General features: G+C 38.7%; 1 protein-coding gene across 2 annotated transcripts; it reads left to right on the top strand.

The window, feature by feature from the left end:
* Positions 1-676: 676 nt before the first annotated feature.
* Positions 677-21,007, top strand: LOC131696751 (zinc finger protein OZF-like). 2 transcript variants are annotated; one of them, XM_059017727.1, is made up of 2 exons: positions 677-768; positions 6,886-10,449. In XM_059017727.1, the coding sequence occupies exon 2, from the start codon at positions 6,937-6,939 to the stop codon at positions 8,503-8,505; it is 1,569 nt and encodes a 522-aa protein (XP_058873710.1). In that variant the 5' UTR covers positions 677-768; positions 6,886-6,936; the 3' UTR covers positions 8,506-10,449. The 2 variants fall into 2 exon arrangements, with proteins under 2 accessions (XP_058873710.1, XP_058873709.1); XM_059017726.1 differs by lacking the exons at positions 677-768; positions 6,886-10,449 and adding exons at positions 11,716-11,775; positions 17,039-21,007.
* Positions 21,008-22,563: the final 1,556 nt, after the last annotated feature.

The following is a 22,563-nucleotide window of genomic DNA, read 5'->3' as shown; positions in this document are numbered from 1 at the left end:
TAATAAGACATTAATATTAACTAATATGTTTGTATATTTTTAACATAGCAGGGGGTGGCCTAGGATATTGAAGTATTAATGATAAATATTATAGCTCCATAAACATGCACACATTTACTGTATAACTGCACACAGATTTGTTACACCGGCGCTGTGTCGTTTTCCTGCAGCCAGTACTTGCGTGGAGGCGTGGCGCCATCTACTGGGACATGTGAGAATAGCAGGGAGAGGTGTGTTATTCATTTCAATGGGAGAGAGATTATTAAATCTCCAAACGGTATCCAGTTGAAATGAGTGTAGTAACTCGTGTGTGTGTGTGTGTGTGTGTGTGTGTGTGTGTGTGTGTTATACATAAGTTATAAAAGGTATTATTAGCAATTTGTAACTTTACAAATGAACCGGCATTTCCTTGCCATTTTATAAACTGACAGATCAGCTGGTAACTTTTATCAATTTTCTATATAATCAATACAACGATAATCTCCTATTTTCATATACATCACCACATATTAATAATAATAATAATAATAATAATAAACTGAACGGTACCCGAGTATAAAATGCGCCTGTTGTCTTGATTATACGGTAAACTGCCACAGAGCTGATCCCTCATTGGTTACGAGAGCCAATCACCGGAGGATTCCTCGGTTCAGAGTGACCCCACAGCCAATGGCAGGCGAGAGAGGGGGCGGGTTTGTTTTCGCTTCGGTCCCTCACAATATTTTTCCCTGAAGGAGAGAGAGGAGGCTGGAGTGACTGAATTAACGAGTAAGTTTTTAAATATGAATTAATTTGATTCCATTTGTTAACCGGTACGCTTAGCTTTGATTAGTTGTATTGAAAACAACGTGTTTCATGTAAAACTATTTTAAGAAAGTGGTCAAAAATAACAATTGTATATCTACACACACACACAGGCCCAGACCCGCGTTTCTGGTCAATTCATTCGGAACATTTTGACATTTTTAAAAACAAGTAACCGCTCCAGCCCTCGGCGCTGCTCGGGACAGTTCCCCCGCATCACCGCCTCATGTTATTTCCAGGGTCAGGTTGCGCTCCGCTCCGCTTCAGACTCTACAGTGTTTGAACATGTTCTCAAATCGCGTGTTGTTTTCTCGCGCTGTTGTCTGCGTGAGTCGCGTAACAGCAGCGCGTGGGTGCGTGCCTGCAGGTTTGCGCGGACATCCGGGCAACATTTGCGCGCACGCACATAGGGGGCGCGTTCACGACACTTTTTTGCCAGCTAGATTGCAGACGGGAGTTTGCGCGTGACGTCACGGTCTGCGCAGACGCAGCGTGGACAGCTTTGGTAGATGAACAACAGTTCTGAGCAGAACCAAAACGGAGGTGGTGTTGAGAGAAATTCTAATCACAGAAGTGGATGCAATCGAAGATCCCTTTGTGCTCCACCAGCTTCATAATTTACAGCATGATTAGAAAATGTGTAGTATTATTATTATTATTATTATTATTATTATTCATTTCTTAGCAGACGCCCTTATCCAGGGCGAGTTACAATTGTTACAAGATATCACATTATTTTTACACACAATTATCCATTTATACAGCTGGGTTTTTACTGGAGCAATCTGGGTAAAGTACCTTGCTCAGGGGTACAGCAGCAGTGTCCCCCACTTGGGATTGAACCCACGACCCTCCGGTCAAGAGTCCAGAGCCCTGACCACTACTCCAGTCCCTGCTATAAAGAGATCATATAAATGTTTATATTAGACAGTTGTTAGACAGTACTGTATTTTGATCTGGGACAAAAAATAGTTCAAATACTTGCACATATGATCACATATCTCACTTCAACTACCTGTTATTAAAGCTGGTTTATTCTCCTTAATTCAAAGTAGGTTATTCCCTGTCCCTGAGAGCCTTTCATCAATAACCAATTACACCTGCTGAAAATAACAGAGCGGTTTCAGGTTCATTTCAACCGTTTAGCATTATTATACATGTTTAAACCTTTAGAATAAATATCTGAATATTTGAAAAGTATAATAACTGTGTGGAAAAAGAGTCAAATCATTTTAATTTGTATTACAAATCATTCATAAGATAATTAATGACCTGATTGGAAGGTGATTCACACCCCCTGACTCGGTGGCAGTAGCACATGGAGTGAGGATTGTATCTGGTTGTCTACACGCTTCTTTGTCAGCCAGCGGTCGTCTATTGTTTTGATCCGTGGCTGCTCCAGCGCAGTACCTCTTGAGAAGCTGCGCGGACTTTTAACTTAGCAAAGTCTGCGTATCGTGAACGCAGCCAGTAACTGCACAGCAACCTCGGAGCCTCTGAAAACAAACCAAAACAGACGCGGTTTCCTTTATCAATTGAAGAGTTGCAAGCACATATATTTTTAACACAGTGTCGAGGAGTTGTGTGGTTGTTGGATGCCACAACCACGACGACATGAAAGACAAGCGGCTGTCATTTTTTGAACTTCCGAAGCAGCGTTTAAGTCCAGATAGAAGGGAAAAGTGGCTTTCTGCTTTCATCGGCAGCATGAAGAAGAGTCTAAATGGAGTCCACCAGACTCAAGGACCACCTGCAGCGAACATTTTATTAATGGTAACATACTTATACTTACAGTATAAATTAAAGTAATACACAATTATAACTTATACTTAAAATAATAATAATAATAATAATATTAATAATAATAATAATAATAATAATAATAATAATAATAATAATAATAATAATAATAATAATAATAGTAATAATAATAAGCACAACATTGTAAGACATTAGCAGCGTGAAGATTAATTTTAGTAGTAAGATCATTATGCATTAATTTACTCCATGCATTTTTTAGTACTCTGTACCGGTTTACCTGCATTGATGTTAGGTAGTCCACGATTAGTGGTAATGACGGTCCGTGAAACCAGACGAAATCACACAGGTTCCTGGTTTAACAGGTACACACCCAAATAAAAACAAATAAAAGGGGTGGGTCAGCCGATGAAGTGAAAAAACACCCACAGTGCTTTTAAAAGCTAATAACAAATCTGAGATGTGTGGGTGACATTATATTTCATTTGACACAGAATTACCCTATAAATTATCTTTTTACAAAAAACATGCATGTGATATTCCCAGCCTGTCATTCCATGTCATGCAGTGTGGAGTAGTGGTCAGGGCTCTGGACTCTTGACCGGAGGGTCGTGGGTTCAATCCCTAGTAGGGGACACTGCTGCTGTACCCTTGAGCAAGGTACTTTACCTAGATTGCTCCAGTAAAAACCCAACTGTATAAATGGGGAATTGTATGTAAAAATAATGTGATATCTTGTAACAATTGTAAGTCGCCCTGGATAAGGGCGTCTGCTAAGAAATAAATAAATAAAATAAAATTCCACTTTTATTTTGTACATGGGTTTATTTTCAAGAAACAATATTCGGGATTTGAAGATTCCTGTTTGGGATATAGGCTGTCAATCTTCTAGTCAGTGGGTATTTCATTCTCCATTATAGTCAATGGGCATTTCATTCCCCATTATAGTCAATGGGCATTTCATTCTCCATTATAGTCAATGGGCATTTCATTTCCCCATTATAGTCAATGGGCATTTCATTCCCCATTATAGTCAATGGGCATTTCATTCCCCATTATAGTCAATGGGAATTTCATTTCCCCATTATAGTCAATGGGCATTTCATTCCCCATTATAGTCAATGGGCATTTCATTCTCCATTATAGTCAATGGGCATTTCATTTCCCCATTATAGTCAATGGGCATTTCATTCCCCATTATAGTCAATGGGCATTTCATTCCCCATTATAGTCAATGGGAATTTCATTTCCCCATTATAGTCAATGGGCATTTCATTCCCCATTATAGTCAATGGGCATTTCATTCCCCATTATAGTCAATGGGCATTTCATTCCCCATTATAGTCAATGGGCATTCCATTCCCCATTATAGTCAATGGGAATTTCATTCCCCATTATAGTCAATGGGCATTTCATTCCCCATTATAGTCAATAGACATTTCATTCCCCATTATAGTCAATGGGCATTTCATTCCCCATTATAGTCAGTGGACACTGGGTTTTGTCATTCGTTTTAGTCTGTCCCATATTAATTAATTGTGCAATGCAAATATCGTTTCCTGAATTCATTGTATATGCCGGGTTTCAGATCGGTCTTCTAAGTCACTGCAGAAGACATTTTTAGGTAGGGCAACATTCTTTCCATGCAGTGAAAAACACATTCTTTCATTAATACATAAACACGTTGCCATGAGAGTGACAGCCTGTATTTTATTTTAAAAAGATGCTGTACAGATGATCTCATGTATAAGCATTTTATTTCTAGCATTATAAACATACTTGTCAATCTTCATGTTTTAACAGTTTCACAATCAATGGATTGTGAAGGTACAATAAGCAACTAATATCGATTCTGTTCAAATCACGTACAAAAGCATTATTTATTTATTTATTCCAAAGTAGCATTAAAATCTAAAAAAAAAATATGGTAAATGGCAGACTGCGTTTACAAGAAAAAGAAAGAAAAAAGTTTCAAGTTTGTCTTGAAATAAAACAGTAAACTTAGGATCCCAACAAGTACTCACTTGACCACAAATCTTAGCAGACTTACAATTGTTACAAGATATCACATTATTTTTTGTACATACAATTAAATTATTTTTTACACATTATTTTTACACACAATTATCCATTTATTATTATTATTTATTTCTTAGCAGACGCCTTTATCCAGGGCGACTTACAATCGTAAGCAAATACATTTCAAGTGTTACAATACAAGTAATACAATAAGAGCAAGAAATACAATAACTTTTCTTCAAGTGTGACAAACCACAATTCAATAATACAGCAGATAATAGTGATAGTTACATCAGGATATGATTAAATACAAAATACTACAGGTTAAACACTTGGCAGATTACAGTATTCTGAAGTACAGAATTAAATGCAGTAAAATAGGGGGCAGATAAGAGCAAAATAGAGCACATTTAAATGAAGGGTGATAGTGTCCCAGGATACAAACAAAGGAGTTCTACAGGTGCTGTTTGAAGAGGTGAGTCTTAAGGAGGCACCGGAATGTGGTCAGGGACTGGGCAGTCCTGACATCTGTAGGAAGGTCATTCCACCACTGCGGAGCAAGGGTGGAGAAGGAGCGGGCTCTGGAGGCAGGGGAGCGTAGCGGAGGTACAGCCAGTCTTCTAGTGCAGGCGGAGCGGAGAGGTCGAGTGGGGGTGTAGGGAGAGATGAGGGTCTGGAGGTAGCTGGGTGCAGTCTGGTCAAGGCATCTGTAGGCTAGTACAAGAGTCTTGAACTGGATGCGAGCGGTGATCGGGAGCCAGTGGAGCAGTTATACAGTTATACAGTTGGGTTTTTACTGGAGCAATCTAGGTAAAGTACCTTGCTCAAGGGTACAGCAGCAGTGTCTCCCACCTGGGATTGAACCCACGACCCTCCGGTCAAGAGTCCAGAGCCCTAACCACTACTCCACACAGCTGTCCCCCTTTTTCTAATAACCTAATGCTTAGCGGCTATGTTTTTTTTTTAAATAACTTTACTAGATTGATGCATTTAAATGTCAGGTTCATGTATTAAGAAAGCAGTGTGACTGATTTGCTAATTTACAAAAGGCGTAAATAATATCTTAAGTTCACGAAGAAGTTTAAAAGCTTAGCCATTCCTGCTAAATGAAAGATCATCCTTTTCCACAGCTAGCCAATCAGAAGTTAGAGGATGGGAGGTACACACGTTCTAAATGTTTGTATGTATGTGCTAGACTTCTGCAAGTCAGAGTTTTCAGAAACCTGCGGGGCTCTCTAGAGATCTACCAGAGTGTTTTTCTAGCAGCAGAACAAACACAGGAAAAATAAATAAAGAGTATTTGTCCAACGGGAAAAGAATGATGGCAAAACTTGTTGTCCCGGGCGGGCATCGGGGGATCTGAATTACACGCCCCTGATATATAAACTGAAACGGGGCACCATACAGTGAGCTCTCGAACCCGACTGCCACGTCTACAAACTCCTATCTGGCCTGAACGAGAGGGAATATTGATCAGTTATCTTGTACTCGTTAAACTAGCCGACTCTTATATTTTGTCTAAAGATATATGCTGCAGTAAACTGTGTTTTTTTTATATGCAAGGCTTAGGATATTGGCTATACTTACGATAGGTATACCTATAGGAGAGTTGAGATTGAGTGATCATTGTTTGTTATGTAATATGCTTTACCAGACCTCTCTGTGCTTTACAATGCTTCCCTATGCTTTACCAGACCTCTCTGTGTTTTACAATGCTTCCCTATGCTTTACCAGACCTCTCTGTGCTTTACAATGCTTCCCTATGCTTTACCAGACCTCTCTGTGCTTTACAATGCTTCCCTATGCTTTACCAGACCTCTCTGTGCTTTACAATGCTTCCCTATGCTTTACCAGACCTCTCTGTGCTTTATAATGCTTCGTTATGGATTACAGGATTATTATTATTATTATTATTATTATTATTATTATTATTATTATTATTATTATTATTATTATTGTACATGGTGATAGGACGTGGATGTCACTGACAGGTGTATTATTACTATTATTATTATTATTATTATTAGTAGTAGTAGTAGTAGTGGTAGCAGTAGCTCATTGCTGAGAGGGGTTACATGTGTGGGTGCTTTTTATACATGTTTGAATATTTCTCTGTTTAGAACTGTCTTTGTTTCTGTGATTTTGGCCCATCTCTCCTTCCTCCTTGTTATAGAAAATCTCCTTCATCTCACTCAGTACAGGACATTCATGAACATGGTAATGAATGGAGTCTGGAGTTGATAAGGCAAGTTCATAGAATTTAACAAAGAGATTGTAACAAATTGAATTTTATATTTTCTTTAGGAATTTGTTCAGAAGACAAAACTGGATTATCCTTGTGAAAGAGAAGATTCAATGATGGAGACTGCCCATGTTAAACAGGAGAGTCCTGTACTAGAATCAGTCCATATTAAGGAGGAGAGTCCTGCACTAGAATCAGTCCATATTAAAGAGGAGAGTCCTGCACTAGAATCAGTCCATATTAAAGAGGAGAGTCCTGCAATAGAATCAGTTCATATTAAAGAGGAGAGTCCTGCACTAGAATCAGTCCATATTAAAGAGGAGAGTCCTGTACTAGAATCAGTCCATATTAAACAGGAGAGTCCTGTACTAGAATCAGTCCATATTAAAGAGGAGAGTCCTGAACTAGAATCAGTCCATATTAAAGAGGAGAGTCCTGTGCTAGAATCAGTCCATATTAAAGAGGAGAGTCCTGAACTAGAATCAGTCCATATTAAAGAGGAGAGTCCTGTACTAGAATCAGTCCATATTAAAGAGGAGAGTCCTGTACTAGAATCAGTCCATATTAAAGAGGAGAGTCCTGCACTAGAATCAGTCCATATGAAAGAGGAGAGTCCTGTACTAGAATCAGTCCATATTAAAAGGGTTATTCTCAATTATAAACCCTTAAGCAGCTTGCAGGGCTCTCTTATCTGTGGTGACTGTGGGAAGAGGTTCAGTCTGTCAAGCGCTTTGAAAAGACACCAGAAAACCCACACAAGAGAGAAGCCACATCACTGTAATGACTGTGGGAAGAGTTTCAGACAGTCACAAAGCCTGAAACGTCACCAACAAATCCACACTGGAGAGAAACCACATGTCTGTGCTGACTGTGGAAAGAGTTTCATACTGTCACAAAATCTGAAACTTCACCAACAAATCCACAGTGGCTATAAACCACATGTCTGTGCTGACTGTGGGAAGAGTTTCAGTCAGTCAAGCGTTTTGAAAAGACACCAGCAAATCCACACAGGAGAGAAACCATATGTCTGTGCTGACTGTGGGAAGAGTTTCAATCAGTCAGGCTATTTGAAAATACACCAACGAATCCACACTGGAGAAAATCAATATGTCTGTGCTGACTGTGGGAAGAGTTTCAGTGGGTCAGGCACATTGCAAAGACACCAGCGAATCCACACAGTAGACAAACCATATGTCTGTACTGACTGTGGGAAGAGTTTCAATCAGTCAGGCTATTTGACAAGACACCGGCGAACCCACAAAGGAGAGAAACCATATGTCTGTGCTGAGTGTGGTAAAAGTTTCACTCAGTTACACACCCTGAAACTTCACCAGCGAATCCACACAGGAGAGAAACCACATGTCTGTGCTGACTGTGGGAAGACTTTCAGACAGTCAAGCAAATTGAAAAGACACCAGCGAACCCACACTGGAGAGAAACAACATGTCTGTGCTGATTGTGGGAAGAGTTTCAGGATGTTACAAACCCTGAAAATTCACCAGCGAATCCACACAGGAGAGGAACCACATCACTGTAATGATTGTGGGAAGACTTTCAGATGGATGTACAGCTTGACAATGCACCAGCGATTCCACACAGGAGTGAATCCTTATCACTGCTCTCACTGTGGGAAGTCTTTTAATGCTTCCAGTTCTCTTGAAAGACACAAATGCAAGCTGTGAAAGTTTAGTCAGAATGTGAGTGTGTGTTCATTCACCCACACTCAGAAATTCCAGTCTTTTTAAACAGCAGCTTAATATAAAAACTGTGAGAACTCTGGTGAATGTCTACGGATGATACAGATTTATCAATATTAAACACAGTGCTCTGAAGCCGTTACATTATAAAGTACATTCTTAGTTTGCAATCCATTGAATATACAGACGCCTCGGAGCGTTGTGTGTTACGAGGTGAAGCCGAGTGCCTCCAACCCTGAGAAGTCTGTATATTCAACGCATACGGTGTGGGAGAAATTCATAGTTGTAATTGAATGGTCTTTGTAAAATGACATTTCAAATCTTAAACTATGAGGCTTAAGATGCTGTGATGTTAATTAAGTGTGTCTTCCACCACCCTTCTCCCATAACATTCAAGATCTGCTTCAAAGGACTGGATATTAGTAACAGAGGGTCGTAAAGATTTAAATTGGATTCAGTTCAGATTACCTGCCAGTCTGGTCTAAACAAAGAGAGCTGAACCTTATCTGTTAATTAAGAAAGTCTGTCTGAAAGCCAATATACAACTTTCTTCCTATAAAGGGTTAAGAAGTGCGACACCTTGTGGATACGAGGTGCCATGACTTTGAATATTATATGAATTGTTACCATGAAACATGGAATGTTTTAAGTGAATAGAAATTCCTAATTTCCTTATTCTAAAAGTTAATTGATAAACAAACCTTTACGAGGGTGTAATATTAACTTGTGTAACAGTCTCAAGGTTTTAGATTTACTGAAACTGTCAGATTGAAACGTAACAAATAAGTACAAACCTCAGTGATTTAAATGGGTTTTAGAATCATTTTAATAACAATTGTTATGGTTTCCCAATATATTGAAATGTTGATTGTGTTTTAATTATGTTTAAATTGAAAGTAATTCATACATTATTTTACTTTACTTATTGTATAACATGTTTAACATTTTTATCCTTCTATGATCAATTTAACTAGCTGTCACAAAATTAAGTTTTGTTCTATACTTGTTTCGAATCCTGTTATCTCTGTCTCTCTCTATGGAGGAGGGTCGCTCCCTGTTTTAATGACGCACATTGCTTGTGTAAAAGGAAGTGTCATTCAAACTTTGTAAGCCAATGAAAGGACTGATTTCGGTCAGGGATTAGCTTCCTGTTTTACCCGGAAGTGATTGGATCACCAAAGTAAACTCCTCTTTGGGCGCTATATTTAAATCAAAACACGCATGAACTCGTTCTCTTGGATTCAGACTCATCTCGCCATGAAGTAACCATTGAGCCTTCGCTTGCAATGGGTACCCATTCAAGCATCGTACGTATCTTCATCCTGAAGAAGACTCCTCGCCGCTACACCCTTTGTTTTTCAACAAGAACCACATCTCCAGAATAAGTACTACATTTGAAAGACATTAAGATTCAGTAAAATACTGTGTGTAGAAAAATCTACATGCAAACCGGAAGTAAAAACATTGAATACAGAGTAACACTTTGTGAGATTAAAAATACAAACAATTCTACTCTGAACAATTGAAAGAAGATAAGACTTTAACTGAGCTGATGCTATTGTCTGTATTTGAAAACAATGTGAATGTCTGAACCATTTAAACATTGATTGAGTTTATCTACAAGTTCTGAAGTAACTCTATATTACAACTTCATACTAAATGCAATTGAAGCTGCTTCCCAACTGAACTTGTTGAAACAAAAATGCTGCCTTCATTCGAACCCATACAACAGATGCTGCTTCACCCCGTCACTGTGTGTAATGTGCGTGAATCCTGCGTGTGTGTGTACGGAAACACGGAAGACAGCGTGCGCATGGAAATCTGTGTTTCAGTGTTTGATTCCTGCTATACTTATAATTCTGATACCTTGATTTCTAACTTCTATATTCTTATTAGTTTTGTGAGTCTTAATAAATGTAATCATTTTCATGTGTTGAGTTTCTTTTTGCCTGTTATGAGAACTACTTCTTGGTGTCTGTGTTAGTTTACTACATTCTGAAAAGAGTTTAGAATACAATAAAGCCAGTAATTTAAGCAATGTTCTGCCTGCCTGGAACTAGAATGGGGAATGTAAACTAACTGGAAAGTCATCTGTCTAGTTTCTGATGAACTAGTTCTGCACAGAAAGCTGAACTCTGGTAGAATGTAGCAAACATTCACTCAGGAATAATATTGTAGTTTCTGTAGAAGCTCTTATCCAATTGTAGAGTCAGTGGTTTCCCACGATTGATTAGACTGAAGCAAAAATACTGTTAAACTGAAGTCTAGTGGAACAATGTATTAAACATGCAGCCATGCAATCGTATTGACTGTGAAACTGCACACAGATGTTTTACACCGGCGCTGTGTCGTTATCCTGCAGCCAGTACTTGCGTGGAGGCCTCGCGCCATCTACTGGGAGACGTGAGAATAGCAGGGAGACGTTTTACATTAATTTCAATGGTAGAGAGATTATTCGGTCTCCAAACGGTATCTGGAAAGATAAAACTCCAGTTTAAATGAGGTGTATGAACTCAGGTATTTGCATCGTACATGATAGATACAAAATAGTATTTGCCATTTGCAACTTTATAAATGAACTAGCTATTTTATAAATGGGGCAGCAGTGTGGAGTAGTGGTTTGGGCTCTGGACTCTTGACCGGAGGGTCGTGGGTTCAATCCCAGGTGGGGGATACTGCTGCTGTACCCTTGAGCAAGGTACTTTACCTAGATTGCTCCAGTAAAAACCCAACTGTATAAATGGGTAATTGTGTGTAAAAAATAATGCAATTGCATGGAAAATAATGTATATCTTGTAACAATTGTAAGTCACTCTGGATAAGGACGTCTGCTAAGAAATAAATAATAATAAGTTAACCAACATTTCCTTGTCATTTTATTAACTGAGTGATCAGCTGGTAACTTTTATCATTTTTTTATATAATTAATAAAACAATTATTTGTGTACTTTATTAAATATATAAATTAATCTCCTGTTTTCATAAATCATCGCATATTATTATTATTTATATAGTGAACGGTACTCGAGTATAAAAATGCGCCTGTTTTCACGATTATACGGTAAACTGATACAGAGCTGATCCCCTATTGGTTAGCAGAGCCCCAGCGCGTCCAATCACCGGAGGATTCCTCGGTTCAGAGTGACCCCGCAGCCAATGGCAGGCGAGAGAGGGGGCGGGTTTGTTTTCGCTTCGGTCCCTCACAATATTGTTACCTGAAGGAGAGAGAGGAGGCTGGAGAGGCTGAATTAACGAGTAAGTTTTTAAATATAAATTAATTTAATTCCATTTGTTAACCGGTAGCGACAGTTAGCTTTGATTAGTTGTATTGAAAACAACGTGTTTCATGTAAAACTATTTTAAGAAAGTGGTCAAAAATAACAATTGTATATCTACACACACACACAGGCCCAGGCCCACATTTTTAGTCTATTAATTCTGAACATTTTGACATTTTTAAAAACAAGTAACCGCTCCAGCCCTCGGCGCTGCTCGGGACAGTTCCCCCGCATCACCGCCTCATGTTATTTCCAGGGTCAGGTTGCGCTCCGCTCCGCTTCAGACTCTACAGTGTTTGAACATCTTCTCAAATCGCGTGGTGTTTTCTCGCGCTGTTGTCTGCGTGAGCCGCGTAACAGCAGCGCGTGCGTGCGTGCCTGCAGGTTTGCGCGGACATCCGGGCAACTTGGCGCGCACGCACATAGTGAGCGCGTTCACGACACTTTTTTGCCAGCTAGATTGCAGACGGGAGTTTGCGCGTGACGTCACGGTCTGCGCAGACGCAGCGTGGACAGCTTTGGTAGATGAACAGTTCTGAGCAGAACCAAAACGGAGGTGGTGTTGAGAGAAATTCTAATCACAGAAGAAGTGGATGCAATCGAAGATCCCTTTGTGCTCCACCAGCTTCATAATTTACAGCATGATCAGAAAATGTATAGTAGAAACAGTCCCAGCTATAAAGAGATCATATACATGTTTATATTAGACAGTTGTTAGACAGTACTGTATTTTGATCAGTAGCACATGGAGTGAGGATTGTATCTGCTTGTCTACACGCTTCTTTGTCAGCCAGCGCTCGTCTATTGTTTTGATCCGCGGCTGCTCCAGCGCAGTACCTCTTGAGAAGCTGCGCGGACTTTTAACTTAGCAAAGTCTGCGTCTCGTGAACGCAGCCAGTAACTGCACAGCAACCTCGGAGCCTCTGAAAACAAACCAAAACAGACGCGGTTTCCTTTATCAATTGAAGAGTTGCTACCACATATATTTTTAACACAGTGTCGTGGAGTTGTATTTATTATTATTATTATTATTATTATTATTATTATTATTATTAATCTTGTATAGATCAGACATTCTTTTATGCCTCCTAATTACTGTAATTTTTTTTGTAATTCATTGTTTATGATCGGTCCCCCAGTGCAGAAGATACATTACACCCAGACTGCATCCCGTAGTTAATCCTGGGGTTTCTTGTGGGGTCTTACATATTCATGAGACATGCAACTAGCAACATCAAAACATAGAACAGCATTTTAAAATAAGTGTACTTCCCTGGTGTAGATGAGAGAGATGTGTGAGCACATCGACAAACTCCACAGGTGGTCAGTCTGTCAGTTCATAGACCCAGAAGTCGGCCGGCAGGGTGTGTGGCCGTTGTTTTAAACCTACAACACCTCGTTTTAGTTTGTATCTATTATGTTTCGAGTCACGTCGGTTAGCCGTGTCCACTGGTCGCGTGTCACACCGCTTGTGAACGGTTTGTTTTCAGCGGTTCCCGGTTGCTATGCGGAAGTCACAGCAGCCCTGATCTGAAGCCGCGGTATTTCAAATGAACAGAAGCCCGTTTTACTTTAGTGATGTTGGCTACAAATGTTTTTTTCTTTCCATGCAAAACTCGTCGTTGTTCTTTTATTGAAATGAATGTTCACATACTGAAGCTGCACTGAGCGCAGAGTGCTAAGATTGAACAACTACAGTAAAACATGGAAGAGTTTGTGCTGAGTTTAAAAAGAGAAGTCAGGTTTGCACTGACCACAGAGTTTTTTTTTTAATCAGACAGCTCCACTACAGTACAGCGTTGTTTCCTCTGCCTTTGCGATTTCATTTTCACTGCAGTGTCTGTGGCAGTGTCCTGGGTGTGAACAGCATCACTGATTCCTGCATCTCTGAAGCCACGTAGCATAGCATGCGTTTCCACAGAGAGCTCAGCAACAGCCTTCATCGGCCACTTCCACTCAAATCACTTCATTTCTTTACATATTGCATTGCAACACAGCACTCTTAGTACAATACCGCTTCAGCACACATTTATTTCACAAATTCTCGTGAAATCCGTGAAAATAAAAAACACACTAACAGGTGATCCTGGTTTCATACCCGAACCTGTTTGTTATTTATCGTTTTTAGGTAGGGCAACATACTTTCCATGCAGTGAAAAACACATTTATTCATTAATATATAAACACGTTGCCATGAGAGTGACAGTCTGTATTTTATTTGAAAAAAAGATGCTGTACAGATGATCTCATGGATAAGCATTTTATTTCTAGCATTATAAACATACTTGTCAATCTTCATGTTTTAATAGTTTCACAATCAATGGATTGTGAAGGTACAATAAGCAACTAATATCGATTCTGTTCAAATCACGTACAAAAGCATTATTTATTTATTTATTCCAAAGTAGCATTAAAATCTAAAAAAAAAATATGGTAAATGGCAGACTGCGTTTACAAGAAAAAGAAAGAAAAAAGTTTCAAGTTTGTCTTGAAATAAAACAGTAAACTTAGGATCCCAACAAGTACACACTTGACCACAAATCTTAGCAGACTTACAATTGTTACAAGATATCACATTATTTTTTTTACATACAATTAAATTATTTTTTAAACATTATTTTTACATACAATTATCCATTTATTATTATTATTTATTTCTTAGCAGACGCCTTTATCCAGGGCGACTTACAATCGTAAGCGAATACATTTCAAGTGTTACAATACAAGTAATACAATAAGAGCAAGAAATACAATAACTTTTCTTCAAGAGTGACAAACCACAATTCAATAATACAGCAGATAATAGTGATAGTTACATCAGGATATGATTAAATAGTGATAGTTACATCAGGATATGATTAAATAGTGATAGTTACATCAGGATATGATTAAATACAAAATACTACAGGTTAAACACTTGGCAGATTACAGTATTCTGAAGTACAGGATTAAATGCAGTAAAATAGGGGGCAGATAAGAGCAAAATAGAGCACATTTAAATGAAGGGTGATAGTGTCCCAGGATACAAACAGAGGAGTTCTACAGGTGCTGTTTGAAGAGGTGAGTCTTAAGGAGGCACCGGAATGTGGTCAGGGACTGGGCAGTCCTGACATCTGTAGGAAGGTCATTCCACCACTGCGGAGCAAGGGTGGAGAAGGAGCGGGCTCTGGAGGCAGGGGAGCGTAGCGGAGGTACAGCCAGTCTTCTAGTGCAGGCGGAGCGGAGAGGTCGAGTGGGGGTGTAGGGAGAGATGAGGGTCTGGAGGTAGCTGGGTGCAGTCTGGTCAAGGCATCTGTAGGCTAGTACAAGAGTCTTGAACTGGATGCGAGCGGTGATCGGGAACCAGTGGAGCAGTTATACAGTTATACAGTTGGGTTTTTACTGGAGCAATCTAGGTAAAGTACCTTGCTCAAGGGTACAGCAGCAGTGTCTCCCACCTGGGATTGAACCCACGACCCTCCGGTCAAGAGTCCAGAGCCCTAACCACTACTCCACACTGCTGCCCCCCTTTTTCTAATAACCTAATGCTTAGCGACTATGTTTTTTTTTAGTAACTTTACTAGATTGATGCATTTAAATGTCAGGTTCATGTATTAAGAAAGCAGTGTGACTGATTTGCTAATTTACAAAAGGCGTAAATAATATCTTAAGTTCACGAAGAAGTTTAAAAGCTTAGCCATTCCTGCTAAATGAAAGATCATCCTTTTCCACAGCTAGCCAATCAGAAGTTATAGGAAGGGACGTACACACGTTCTAAATGTTTGTATGTATGTGCAAGACTTCTGCAAGTCAGAGTTTTCAGAAACTTGCGGGGCTCTCTAGAGATCTACCGGAGAGTTTTTCTAGCAGCAGAACAAACACAGGAAAAATAAATAAAGAGTGTTTGTCCAACGGGAAAAGAATGATGGCAAAACTTGTTGTCCCGGGCGGGCATCGGGGGATCTGAATTACACGCCCCTGATATATAAACTGAAACGGGGTACCATACAGTGAGCTCTCGAACCCGACTGCCACGTCTACAAACTCCTATCTGGCCTGAACGAGAGGGAATATTGATCAGTTATCTTGTACTCGTTAAACTAGCCGACTCTTATATTTTGTCTAAAGATATATGCTGCAGTAAACTGTGTTTTTTTTATATGCAAGGCTTAGGATATTGGCTATACTTACGATAGGTATACCTACAGGAGAGTTGAGATTGAGTGATCATCTTTTGTTATGTAATATGCTTTACCATACTTCTCTGTGCTTTACAATGCTTCCCTATGCTTTACCACACCTCTCTGTGCTTTACAATGCTTCCCTATGCTTTACCAGACCTCTCTGTGCTTTACGATGCTTCCCTATGCTTTACCAGACCTCTCTGTGCTTTACAATGCCTCCCTATGCTTTACCAGACCTCTCTGTGCTTTACAATGTTTCCCTATGCTTTGCCAGACCTCGCTGTGTTTTACAATGCTTCCATATCCTTTACCAGACCTCTCTGTGCTTTACAATGCTTCCCTATCACTTACCAGACCTCTATGTGCTTTACAAAGCTTCCCTATGTTTTACCAGACCTCTCTGTGCTTTACAATGCCTCCCTATGCTTTACCAGACCTCTCTGTGCTTTACAATGCTTCCCTATGCTTTACCACACCTCTCTGTGTTTTACAATGCTTCCCTATGCTTTACCAGACCTCTCTGTGCTTTACAATGCTTCCCTATGCTTTACCAGACCTCTCTGTGCTTTACAATGCTTCCCTATGCTTTACCAGACCTCTCTGTGCTTTACAATGCTTCATTAAGCTTTACAGTATTATTATTATTATTATTATTATTATTATTATTATTATTATTATTATTGTACATGGTGATGGGACGTAGATGTCACTGACAGGTGTATTATTATTATTATTATTATTATTATTATTATTATTATTATTATTATTATTATTATTATTATTATTATTATTATTATTAGTAGTAGTAGTAGTAGTGGTAGCAGTAGCTCATTGCTGAGAGGGGTTACATGTGTGGGTGCTTTTTATACATGTTTGAATATTTCTCTGTTTAGAACTGTCTTTGTTTCTGTGATTTGGGTCCATCTCTCCTTCCTCCTTGTTATAGAAAATCTCCTTCATCTCACTCAGTACAGGACATTCATGAACATGGTAATGAATGGAGTCTGGAGTTGATAAGGCAAGTTCATAGAATTTAACAAAGAGATTGTAACAGATTGAATTTTATATTTTCTTTAGGAATTTGTTCAGAAGACAAAACTGGATTATCCTTGTGAAAGAGAAGATTCAATGATGGAGACTATCCATATTAAAGAGGAGAGTCCTGTACTAGAATCAGTCCATATTAAAGAGGAGAGTCCTGTACTAGAATCAGTCCATATTAAAGAGGAGAGTCCTGTACTAGAATCAGTCCATATTAAAGAGGAGAGTCCTGTACTAGAATCAGTCCATATCAAAGAGGAGAGTCCAGTACTAGAATCAGTCCATATTAAAGAGGAGAGTCCTGTACTAGAATCAGTCCATATCAAAGAGGAGAGTCCTGAACTAGAATCAGTCCATATTAAAAAGGTTATTCTCAATTATAACCCCTTAAGCAGCTTGCAGGGCTCTCTTAGCTGTGTTGACTGTGGGAAGAGGTTCAGTCTGTCAAGCGCTTTGAAAAGACACCAGAAAATCCACACTGGAGAGAAACCATATACCTGTGCTGACTGTGGGAAGAGTTTCATACACTCCCAAAGCCTGAAACTTCACCAACAAATCCACACTGGAGAGAAACCACATGTCTGTGCTGACTGTGGGAAGAGCTTCATACACTCACAAAACCTGAAACTTCACCAACAAGTCCATACTGGAGAGAAACCACATGTCTGTGCAGACTGTGGGAAGAGTTTCAGTCAGTCAAGCGCTTTGAAAAGACACCAGCGAATCCACACAGGAGAGAAACCATATGTCTGTGCTGACTGTGGGAAGAGTTTCAATCAGTCAGGCTATTTGACAAAACACCAGCGAATTCACATTGGAGAGAAACCATATGTTTGTGCTGAGTGTGGTAAAAGTTTCAATCATTCAAGCACATTGAAAAGACACCAGCGAATCCACACTGGAGAGAATCAATATGTGTGTGCTGACTGTGGGAAGAGTTTCAGTGGGTCAAGCACATTGCAAAGACACCAGCGAATCCACACAGGAGAGAAACCTTATATCTGTACTGACTGTGGGAAGAGTTTCAATCAGTCAGGGTATTTGACAAAACACAGGCGAACCCACAGAGGAGAGAAACCATATGTCTGTGCTGAGTGTGGTAAAAGTTTTACTCAGTTACACACCCTGAAACTTCACCAGCGAATCCACACAGGAGAGAAACCACATGTCTGTGCTGACTGTGGGAAGAGTTTCAATCAGTTAAGCATATTGAAAAGACACCAGCGAACCCACACAGGAGAGAAACCATATGTCTGTGCTGAGTGTGGGAAGAGTTACAGAGATTTACAAAACCTGAAACTTCACCAGAGAATTCACACAGGAGAAAAACTGCATCCATGTAGTAGATGTGGGAAGAGTTTCAGTCAGTTAGCATATCTGAAAACCCACCAGTTAATTCACACAGGAGAGAAACCACATCGCTGTAATGACTGTGGGAAGAGTTTCAGACAGTCAAGCAACTTAAAAATGCACCAACGAATCCACACTGGAGAGAAACAACATGTCTGTGCTGATTGTGGGAAGAGTTTCAGGATGTTACAAACCTTGAAACTTCACCGGCGACTCCACACTGGAGAGAAACCACATCACTGTAATGACTGTGGGAAGAGTTTCAGATGGATGTACAGCTTGACAACGCACCGGCTATTCCACACAGGAGAGAATCCTTATCACTGCACTCACTGTGGGAAGTCTTTTAATGCTTCCAGTTCTCTTAAAAGACACAAATGCACGTTGTGAAAATTTAGGCAGAATGTGAGTGTGTGTTCATTCACCCACACTCAGAAATTCGTCTTTTTCAACAGCAGCTTAATATAAAAACTGTGAGAATTCTGGTGAATGTCTACAGACGACGCAGATCCCTCAATATTAAACACTGCTCTAAAGCCTTTACATTATAAAGTACATTCTTAGTATGGTGAATGTTTACAGATGATACAGATTTATTGATATTAAACAGTTATCTGAAGCCGTTACATTATAAAGTACATTGTTAGTATGCAATCCATTGAATATACAGACGCCTCGCAGTGTTGTGTGATACGAGGCAAAGCCGAGTGCCTCCAACCCCTGAGAAGTCTGTATATTCAACATATACTGTGTGGGAGAAATTCATAGTTGTAATTGAATGGTCTTTGTAAAATGACATTTCAAATCTTAAACTGTGAGGCTTAAGATGCTGTGATGTTAATTAACCCTTTGTGGTCCATTGTCGGACCTGGTCCGACATCATTATTGAAACGCAAAAAACGGGTTTCTAGTCGTTTTTTCTCCGGAAAAAGCCAAGAAAACCATTCAATGGCCGAGTGGGAACGACAGGAGCCGAGACAAGTCGAAAAAAAAAAAAGGCGTATCTGATGATTAGCCCTGGTATCACATAACGGGGCTGTCATAAGTAAACAAGTTGGCTGATAGTGAGTCCCCGCACAGAGAACACGGACATTTACAGAGCTTTTTTGAGTTGTTATAGTAATAAAATAATGACTTGGATCGCATTATTGAGGAGTTTGGTGATAAAACGAGTGATCAGGAGATGATTGATCGGTATGTACGACTATTATTATTATTATTATTATGTATTTCTTACATAGGTGAAAGCTATAGTGAACGAAAGGGTGGGGCGAGGCTGGAGATGCCTATAAAGGGTTAAGAAGTGCGACACCTGGTGGATACGAGGTGCCACGACGTTACCCATTATATGAATTGTTACCATGAAACATGGAATGTTTAAGTGAATAGAAATTCCTAATTTCCTTATTTTGAAAGTGAATTGATAAACAAACCTTTACGAGGGTGTAATATTAACTTGTTCAGCAATCTCTGGGTTTTAGATTTACTGAAACTATCAGATTGAAACGTAACAAATAAGTAATAACATACCTGATTTAAATAGGTTTTAGAATCATTCTAATAAAGAATGTGGTTTCCCAATATATTGAAATGTTTATTGTGTTTTAATGAAGTTTAAATTGAAAGTAATTCTTACATTATTTTACTTTAATTATTGTATAACATGTTTAACATTTTTATCCTTATATGATCAATTTAACTAGCTGTCACAAAATGAAGTTTTGTTCTATAAATGTTACGAATCCTGTTATCTCTCTCTCTCTCTCTCTCTCCATGGAGGAGAGTCGCACATTGCTTGTGTAAAAGGAAGCGTCATGCAAACTGTAAGCCAATGAAAGGACTGATTTCGGTCAGGGATTAGCTTCCTGTTTTACCCGGAAGTGATTGGATCACCAAAGTAAACTCCTCTTTGGGCGCTATATTTAAATCAAAACATGCATGAACTCGTTCTCTTGGATTCAGACTCATCTCGCCATGAAGTAACCATTGAGCCTTCGCTTGCAATGGGGACCCATTCAAGCATCGTACGTATCTTCATCCTGAAGAAGACTCCTCACCGCTACACCCTTTGTTTTTCAACAAGAACCTCATCTCCAGAATAAGTACTACATTTGAAAGACATTAAGATTTAGTAAAATACTGTGTTTGTGTAGAAAAATCTACATGCAAACCACAAGTAAAAACATTGAATACAGAGTAACACTTTGTGAGATTAAAAATACAAACAATTCTACTCTGAACAATTGAAAGATGATTAGACTTTAACTGAACTGGTGCTATTGTGTGCATTTGAAAACAATGTGAACGTCTGAACCGTTTAAACATTGAGTGAGTTTATCTACAAGTTCTGAAGTAACTCTAGATTACAGCTTCATACTAAATGCAATTGAAGCTGCTTCCGAACTGATCTTGTTGAAACAAAAATGGCGTCTTCATTCGAACCCACACAACAGACGCTGCTTCACCCCGTCACTGTGTGTAATGTGCGTGAGTCCTGCGTGTGCGTGTACGGAAACACACGGAGGACAGCGTGCTCATGAAAATATGTGTTTCCATGTTTGATTCCTGCTTGTGTACTTATAATTCTGATACCATGATATATAACGTCTATATCCTTCTTACTTTTGTGAGCCTTAATAAATGTAATCATTTTCATGTGTTGAGTTTGTTATGAGTACTAAAGTAAGCATTTATGATTGATGAGATCCGTAAACGTACATATTGCACTTTTAAGGTTAGTTTATTGTGACTTAGTAATTTGACTGGTTAACCTCGTTATATTGAAACTGGAGGCATATTTTTATAACTTAGCCTCATATTTATTTTCTATTTTGTTCATAATTCTTTTGATATTTAAAAAATCGATGAATTGTAAATATAATTTTATAACAAATATGAAATTTGTAAAGGACTAAAACACTACTTTTATATTAATCACATAATGGAGGTGTCGTCCTGTATATTAAAATACATTAATATTAACTAATATGTTTGTATATTATCTATCTATCTATCTATCTATCTATCTATCTATCTATCTATCTATCTATCTGTCTATTTATCTATCTATCTATCTATCTAATATGCATACTTTTACTGTTAGTTTGGTGACTAAGTTATTTGACCGGTTAAGCTTTATTGATATTGAAACAGAAAAGCATATTTTTATAACCTAGGATATTGAGGTATTAATGATAAATAGTATATCTCCATAAATATGCACAACAACAGCCACCTTGAAGGGCCATATTGCATTTATAAAGAGACCAAAAAGTAGCCCTACTTATAACTTTGAACTATACACTAAGTAAAGCTGAGTAAATGTATCTAATTGAAACATGTAAAAATAAGTAAATATTTATTTTTGGTATGTATTGAATTTTACATTGATATTGAAAAGATCCACCAGGAGGCGGTGTTGAGACGGCACTGAAATATATTTTTTTTCTCTCAGATGTTGTTTCATCAGAACGGAGGAACGGGTGAAAAAGATATTTAATACCGTCTCGGATTTCATTCGTTTTTAAAGGTGTGTGTCGGAGAGGAGTGGAGAATGTGCAGACGTGGCTTTTTCTGTTTTTTTGTAAGTTTACAAACCACTAAAAAGACATTACTTAAAGCGATGAAGTCAGGGTGAGTGTGTATATTGACAGATTCTCCAGTTTTGTTTTCATTTAGATAGAAGTTTATTCCACATCAGTGAAGCTTGAGATTTGATATTCTTCTCCTTCGACATTTCTTATATTTCCATAGAAATCCCTCAGCATTTTCTTAAGATTTTTATCTGTTTGTTATTTTTTCCATTTTGCTATCTTCCAGTTCATTACATTGCTCTTCATCCGAAGCTGCTTGTCTACTCTCTACTGTTGGGGTTGTTTTTGCTGATAGTTGGTCACTCAGTTTTATAGATACTGCACCTCTGTATCTGTCAACAAGATGGCTAGCGGTCCTGTAAATTCAGTGATTTCTAATTTGTGATGAGGCTCCATCCAATATACGGACAGCTGGAGCCTTGCTCGACCAATCCCATCGCTTGTTTAAAATTCCATTGCCAGACCTGGATTATACATTTTAAGCAATAATATCACTGATTTATCTTTTAAAATGTCTCTTTGAACTAGCTTTAAAACACATCCTGTTATCTTTCCAACGTATATCTGTTTAACTCTTCTGAAAATAATGAACTGCATTCGAATGAAAATAACAAGCTG

Source organism: Acipenser ruthenus, chromosome 57 (assembly GCF_902713425.1).
Source record: "Acipenser ruthenus chromosome 57, fAciRut3.2 maternal haplotype, whole genome shotgun sequence".
NCBI classification, from domain to species: Eukaryota; Metazoa; Chordata; class Actinopteri; order Acipenseriformes; family Acipenseridae; genus Acipenser; species Acipenser ruthenus.
Note: the sequence above shows the minus strand (reverse complement) of the source record. Positions and strands in the feature narration are given on the sequence as shown.